The following is a 7946-nucleotide window of genomic DNA, read 5'->3' on the forward strand; positions in this document are numbered from 1 at the left end:
TAGTGTAGACAAACTTGGTGGTTAAGATTGACTGCTATCCAATTTCGGGGCACGTTTTAATAGCGATGAAACCAAAAGACACAGAATGATGGCCTATCATTCTTCCGCTCCATCTGACGTCTCTAGAGAGAATTGGCTTCCCTGGATCTAAGGAACTCCTTCAACTACTGGAAAATCAAGGTGTAGGGTAGAGAAGACAACCCCCACAGGAGAGTGGGACTGTGGGCTAAAATGGGCATTTCAAGACCTGGCTGGACACTCAACAGCTCATTGAAAAGATCAAAACTGCAATAGATACTATTTAGACCCCATTTCTAGGGATTATGTTTGGGGATAACAAGAAAAACGCTGAGTTCCCTCAGGTTAAATAGGTCTTTAGATCTCTTAGCTGGAAATTTCATAAAATGATGGGAGACTGGCCTGGAGCATACCAGGTGCTGGGTCCAATGTTCAGCATTCACCAAAACCAGTTCAGCTTAAACATTCCATGGCCAATGCTGTGCCTCGACATTTTTCTACATTCCTGACTGGCTGAGCGGACGGAGTCACTGCTGTTCTGAACCTGTCTGCACAGTGCGCCGACGCCTTGACTGGATGATGCAATAGTTGTGTTCGTTTTGAACTTCAGTGCAACGTTACCTAACGTGTTGTTGGAAATACTTACAAAGTACAGTGGCCTTCAATAGCGTAGCGCAGTGCTGTCCATCCAAAGACATCCTTGGAGAAGAAATTGATACCTTCCTGAAGGAGTAATGTAGCCAGATCTTTTGATCCACATCTTATAGCGTATATCAAGGTGTTTCTAAAACAGCAGATATATAGATTCACTCTTATGAAAAGAATGAAATTAGTTACATCTACATAGATGTGTGTTACCAACTTAATATCTTGCCTGGCTGTGTAGAATTAACCATTTCCTAACAGACTCAGCATCCTGGAACCACAGTTGATCCATACACACAAAAAAAAAATTTTCCCCTTGTTTACTTTGAAGTTGAACCCCCCTGACTTCACAACATTTGGAGAAAATAGCTATGCCTCAGGCAGGTCATGCTTCTGAAGGAGCTGAGGAAGATTCACACTACACTAACCTAATAGAATACATACATATATACATATATATATATATATATATATATATATATGTGTGTGTGTGTGTGTATAATTCTTAATAAGCAGAAGATGAAATAATTCAATGCTATTTCATGATTTGAATAATAGTTTCAAACTTGTCTTCATTAACATTTATCCAATGAACACTCTCTTATCGCTCTTCCATTGCCAAGTAAGTATAAATGAATTAAAATAAATCAGCGAGGGCACAGGGGGAAGCAAACATAGTAATAATAAGTAATAGTCACTTAAGGATAACCTGATATCAATATTCTCAAAGAAAAAAGCAATTTAAAGAGTCATCCCTCGCACTGCAATTTTCAAATCCTGAAATACAGTGTCTCCAAGTTTACACGGAGGAAATGTGTTAAACACTCTAAGATCTCAGCAATGGCGAGTGGTGACTAAGTCAGAAAGGCACAGCTGCTCAAAGTGCAGAAAAGGAGTGACATCTACATCACACCCCTTCCTCAAGGATCAGGGACCCTGAGGAGGAGGAGGAAGTAAGGTTGTGAGAGCCAGGGGTAGGGTAGGAGTGGAACAAAACCATGTCCTCCTGGTATGAATGGACGACTGTGTTCCCAGATGCATAGCAGCTGTGGACGCCTGCCAGTCAGCCTTCTAGGGTTGGGGAATGGCTCGAGTCCCTACTCCAGCTAAGGGACCATAGACAGCTGATGAGGAAGGAGAATCTTTAAGAGTGTGGCTCCTGATACAGCAACCAAGAAGCTCCAGCAGATGGCTCCACAGACAGAAGTGTATGGACAGCACAAACTGAAGGAGAAGTGTTATTAATTTAAATTTAAACAAAGAGGATGTAAAGTTGGAGTAGAAAGGCGGAGGGAGTACTGACAGGAGTTAAGGGGAACAGCTGCAAGGAGCTGTTGATCAAAATAGATCACGTTAATTTCTCAAAGAGTTACTAAAAGCATTTTAAAATAAGTAAAAAGTAAATCTTAAAAGTAAAAAAAGAAAAAAGGAAATACGGTAAGATGGTCAACAGTTTCATTGTGAATCAAACAAATCATACTAAAAGTTCGTACATTTTCAAAACAAGTGAAAGGCATTTAGCTCCCAACTCTTCAAGTCATATGACCTGACAAAGTAAGATTAGAAATAACAAAATAGGGATCTTCAGTCAGTACTATAAGGCAATGTGACCATATACTATGTGTATGTTTATGTGTGTGTGTGTTGTTGTTGTTGTTGTTAGCACTGCTCTCTTCAAACAACTGCTTGTTTCCCTCACAGACTAAACTCACACTGCCTGTGCTTCAGCTCTTTCCCCGTAAGTTCATCCTCTTCTCCCAACCAGCCATGTTTCTGAGTTGCGTGACTGTTACCAGTCCAGAATACCACTAAGGTTTAATTTCCTTTGAGATGAAGTGACTTTACCTTTGCAGGTCATCCACAACAAAGATATCTGCTCCCATTCTTACTAAAAACTCTGCCACGTCCACCTTCTTTTCTCTGAGCGCCAGCAGCAGTGGTGTGAAGCCATCCTGCAAAACAACAAAACCAAACTGTAATTTCAAAAGTTACAGTGGGACATCACAGTGGGTAAATGGTTCTTCCTTCTAACCATACTGCCTTTCACATGTTCTGCTTCTCCGGCCTACAGTAGTCGTGTGAGCCTAAGCCTCTCCAGTACTCATTTCAGTCCTACACTGTGGCCTCAAATATTTGTTTCTATTACAGCATCCATTATTAGACGCCATGTGATTACTCTCATATAATCTAAAAGCTTCTTGAGAGCAGAGCCTGCATTTTCTTCTCAACAACAAACCAAGCCCCATCACATAGTGGTAAGGGATATTCATAAGTTAGTGAATCAATGGCCAGATTTTCATTTCTACGTCAACATTTTCTTAAAGTACATGTGGGCCTCAGACAATATGGCCGCCTTCTGCATGGGCACCCAACAGTACCAGGTTCAAGGGAGACAGGGCTTACTTAATTCCTTGGGAGTAATGAGGTTTGTGCAGAAGTCTCCTACAGCTTAACAGTAGGTTCAAGTCATGTGGGAAACTGTGTGACAGAATCAAACTGCACACACCTACATCTGAGAAACAGAACCCACACAAACAGAACCTCAGTCTCCTCTACAAGGGCATGGACGAGACTCTCTCCATCCTTTGAGTATTTGTCTGATAAGAGGGGTTCAACGGCTAAAACCAGGAACCACAGCATGGAATGCAACATAATCTCAATATATAAAAAATATAAATATTTGCCCTTCCTCAGCAAGCAATTGTAGATTGGAGAGCAGAGCTTAGTTTTTGCTGTTGTTTGTTCTGTTTTACCAAAGTGGATCTCACTTTCGGAAAATATACTAGGAAACAGCTTGGTCTTCCCTCTATTCTTCCATGTAATTAGCACTTAGTCACTACCAGTGTCGATTTTCCGGGGTCCTCCTTCAACTGATCTCTAGATGTGTTTGCAGTCAAGTAGCTTTCTTACTCAAGCCACAAATTACAACCTTCAACATGAAGAAAGGCTGCGTCAGCACACATTAGCTGATTTTATCTTTACATCCCTCTTGCTTTATTGTCTCAAGTACCTAAGTACTAAGTACTTTTGTTGTCTTTAAGTTTTAACCTAAAGCCATTTTCAAAGTAAATGTTGCTGTCTACTGAGATTGCTTTAGGAGAGAACCAGGGGGAAACAGTGAGAGAAGGGGGGGGGGGAGAGACAAAAATGAGAAAATTTCTGCCTCTATCAAATTCAGTGGTTTCTCAACTATTTCACATTAACTGTGTAAAAGAAAGTTGTACATCAAATATGTCTTTCAACTTACGAATGCCAAACTCAGCTTCTTGGATAAGCCCTTTCCAAATACTTTCCCTTGAGAAATGCTTGGGTTCCCAAACTTGAAACGTCGACCCCACTTCTGCCGCCGTTAAAACGTCTATTCCAGAGACGCGGATAGAAGTGCAGTGAACTCTACCTTGGTGTTTTGTTCGATGTCAGCTTTGTACTGAAGCAGCAGGGCCACCATCTCCTTGTGCCCGTTGTACACGGCGTAGTGCAAAGCACTGTTGCCGCTGCTATCGCTGAGGTTCGGATCTGCACCGTGCTCCAGCAGCACGGCCGCACACTTCAGCTTCCAGCACTGGACGGACTGCAGGTTATAACCAGAAACAGACTGTCGGCTCGAGGAATCCAAGATAAACATTGCACAGGGCTCGCCAGGCAAGCAATGGTAATGGGGGTAGAGTTCTTTCCATTACAAGCATTTCACTCACATCTAGCCAACGCTGAAATTAATGGCTGTCACCTACCTTCATCAGAGGTGTGATGTGGTTCCTGTCAAGGGCATCAATCTCACAATTATTGTTCACTAGAACAGTCACTATTGGAAGCCGGCCATAGACACAGGCAAAATGCAAAGCTGTCCTGCGGGGATGAGAGGGATTTTTGTGACGTTGGAGAGAGCGCTGTCTCAAAAAAAAAAAAAAAAAAAAAAAAATTGTCTTTGTACAATTACTTGTGTAAATATAACATTAAATATCCTGTCATTCTTCTGCCCCTTAAACAAATCATCAATGTTCTTGTTAAGGGGGACAAGATTCACTCTTACTAAAGAACGAGGATCCTATTTGAATTCCTTTCTCTACGTCAGCTATGCATAGATAACGTGGTTTCCTTCCTGATAGAGACAAGCTGAGCCAGAGCTGCTCATTGCGGCTCTTTTGAATAGCATTCGTGCGTGCGTGCGTGCGTGCGTGCGTGTATGTGTGCGCATGCGTGCGAACGTGCGTGTGTGTGTGTGTGTGTGTGTGTGTGTGTGTGTGTGTGTGTGTGTGTGTATGCGTGCTCGCGTGCGTGCGTGCGCGTATGTGTGCGTGTGTGTGTGTGTGTGTGTGTTATTTGGTCTTTTGCTTTTCTGTTCCATTTTTGTGTTTTTCTGAGGCTTTTTTTTTTTTACACACAAAACTTTCTGAGTTTTATTTTGTCCTCCTATTTGGAGATTCTTTTTTAACATGCAAGCATTTTTAAAACAGTAACAGAGACTAGAACTGTTCAGAGCAGACATTAGATAAGCACCTGGGTGAAAATTCCTATTCAAAAAAAAAAAAAAAAAATGGAAATTGCAGCTGGAAGTGGTTTATTTGTTTCTTAACCAGAGAAAGGGTACAGAATTGGCTGGGTGGAGATGGGGAGGATCTGAGAGTAGTGTTGGGAGGGGAAAGCTTGATCAGAAAAATATATGAATTTTTTTTTCTTTCAATAAAAAAAAGCATCACCTTTGAATTAAACTTTCCTTAGATCCAATTCTTCTCTAAACTAAATTACTTAATAGGTACCTTTCAGCCTTCCTGTGCCTCAGTTTCCTGGTCCATAAAATTAGAAACAAAAAGGATAGACAGCTGTCTTGAAAAGCCTGCACCCACTCCTTGGTGAGCATTCCCTATCTTGCATATACAGTGTTTTTTACTAAGTTCCTCTATTAATTCCTGTGTTTACATCTGTTTAACTTTTTCCCTAAGAAACTACAACTCTGCTTCAAAAACATAGTGTTATGAGAAGCCCAAGGAGGGGAGGTAGGAAGGGGCAGGAAAGACAAAGAGGATGGAGGAAGAAGAGGAAAAGGAGTGGGGGGGGAGGAAGGAACAGAAGAAGGGGTGGTAAAGGGGAAGAGAGAGGGGGAAGGGGAAAAGAGCAAGAAGAGACGGGGTGGGGGTGGGAGGGAAGTGACTGGTCAGAAACACATGGTTTTTTTCTCAACACCAGTACCGAAGATCTCCATTTGTACAGCCGCTAGAAAACAGAGCCTTTTTCTTAACACAACACCAAAGATCAGTGTGCACGCTGTGAACAGAACACAAACCCCCAAAGCCCAATCAATATTAGGTTTCAGCACCAGCTCTCCAACCACAGAGACCTCAGCACTTTGACAACAGACATGTGACAGAGCTGTGGTTGCCAGCTCTGTTGGGCTAAGCAGACTGGGAAGCAGTTAAAAGTTCCTGGTTGGCAGTTCAGGACCTCTCCTGGTGTGCAGGTCTCAGGTGTGGAGCCCCGGAAATACAGGCAGACTCCTCCCCTTCTTGGGTCTCTCGGGAAGTCTCCCAGGCTCTCAGGGAAGTCAGGAAGACAACCTTCTCCTACAGTGGCCTGCCCGGGAAGTAAATAATTCCCCTCCCACCTCTGTTACCTGTCCTTGCGGTCTCTGTCGTACACGCTGCACTGTCCAAGCATGATGAGAATCTCCATCCGGGATACATCGCCCTCAGCTGCAATCTGGTGGATATGCCCCAAGGGTCTGTATGTTGTATGATATTTCGGATAGTTTGGATTTTCACCGAAGAAAAACTCAGAGACAGTCATTTGCGGGGCATCGCAGAAACCCAAGGGTGTCTTTTTCTTTGCCCCAAAGATCTTCTTCATGGCAAAGGACATTTGGCCTCAGGTCTCTTCCAAACTTCTCATCTTTTCTGGTCCTCAAGCCGAGCCTCACCAGCCATATTTGCACAGAGGACCTCAGGGCTTAAACGTCTGCCAACCAGAGCCTTATACAGTTAGTAGAGTCACAGTTGCCAAGCAACACTTCTAGCTCAGTGTGCACGTGATAGTTTGCACAAGCGAGAAAGGGCGTGCTACTCTAACCGCCTTGGCATCTCTGAGGCTACCGGTAAAGTTGCTGAGTAGGCATGCGCAAAGCCCTGCCTAATTTGCCTGCAATCGAAATGTGGGGGGAGGGGCAGGGGGATTGTAACGGTGGGAAAAGGTGATCTTTGCACACATTTGGTTGAAAGTGGGAGGCAAAATGAAGCCAAAAACCTAATCACAAAAAAAAGAAGAGAGAGAGAGAGAGAGAGAGAGAGAGAGAGAGAGAGAGAGAGAGAGAGAGAGAGAGAGAGAGAGAGAAAGAAAGAAAGAAAGAAAGAAAGAAAGAAAGAAAGAAAGAAAGAAAGAAAGAAAGAAAGAAAGAACGTAATTTGATCTGCATTTCTGTATTCCTCAGTTCCTCAGTTAATCCTCTTGTCAGTTAACTGGTCTCTGCCAACCTTCACGATGCAGCAGTTGCCGTGTCTGCCTTGCATCTCTGTTGCTGTGCTAAGACACAGACAAGATTTATTTGGCTAACAGGTTTTAGTTTGTCATCAAGGATCCAAGGCTACCGGAGAGTTTGGGATAACGTAGTCAATGTTAAAATGTATACTACTAACTGCAGAGCCCTGTGTTTCATCCGCAGTGAGGCAAGAAAAGGGGACAAAAGCATAGAGTAGTATATGTTCTTGGAACTAATACATTAGGAAATCGGATTATGATGACTTCACAGAATAAAATATGTGAATGTTCTTGTTTTTTCTTTAATATATAAACAGTCACATCAATGGGGAAGTTATTCTGGATTGCAAAGTAACATTTGTTAATGTGAAACTTTTATCATAAAAATTATTTTAAGATTATTTTTGTGCTTGCAAAATGCATTACCTCAACCTGCCCTCAAAATAAAGGAGCACTTTGACATGCTTATATAAGATGGAGTACGGTTTTTTTTTTTTTAAGTTTGAGGGGATTTTTTTGACACAGAAAATGCATGAATGAACATTCTGCAGACTTCTTTCCAACTGTCGATTCAATTTAAATTCAGAAGAAGACAACAATCTGTCTATTAAAAATGTACATGCAAAGGGCTTTTAATTATGTATAATTTGTAAGTCCCCTACAGGATAGCACATTAAATAATATATCATATGCTTTTTTAAATACATGCTTAGGTTGAACTGCACTGCTTCTCTGTAAGAGTTTACCTCAGCCATTCTTAGCAGTTCCGCTGCATGCAAGAAAGGAAATCAAAACATCAAGTAGTGAAAAAGATCATT

At 42.1% G+C, this 7946-nt stretch overlaps 1 protein-coding gene across 1 annotated transcript in view; it reads right to left on the bottom strand.

Annotated features, from left to right (window-relative positions):
- The window catches only part of LOC308429975 (uncharacterized protein), a gene marked incomplete at both ends in the record, with an annotated part of 32138 nt that extends 25622 nt beyond the window's left edge, over nucleotides 1–6516 (bottom strand). The window contains 5 exons of the mRNA XM_080929042.1: nucleotides 665–802; nucleotides 2509–2615; nucleotides 4061–4234; nucleotides 4395–4509; nucleotides 6272–6516. Coding sequence (XP_080785168.1) covers nucleotides 665–802; nucleotides 2509–2615; nucleotides 4061–4234; nucleotides 4395–4509; nucleotides 6272–6516 — 779 coding nt within the window. The remainder of the gene's footprint in view (nucleotides 1–664; nucleotides 803–2508; nucleotides 2616–4060; nucleotides 4235–4394; nucleotides 4510–6271) is intronic.
- Between the last annotated feature and the right edge of the window lie 1430 nt (nucleotides 6517–7946).

The sequence above is a fragment of the Micromys minutus genome, assembly GCF_963924665.1.
Source record: "Micromys minutus genome assembly, chromosome: 14".
Lineage (NCBI taxonomy): Eukaryota > Metazoa > Chordata > Mammalia > Rodentia > Muridae > Micromys > Micromys minutus.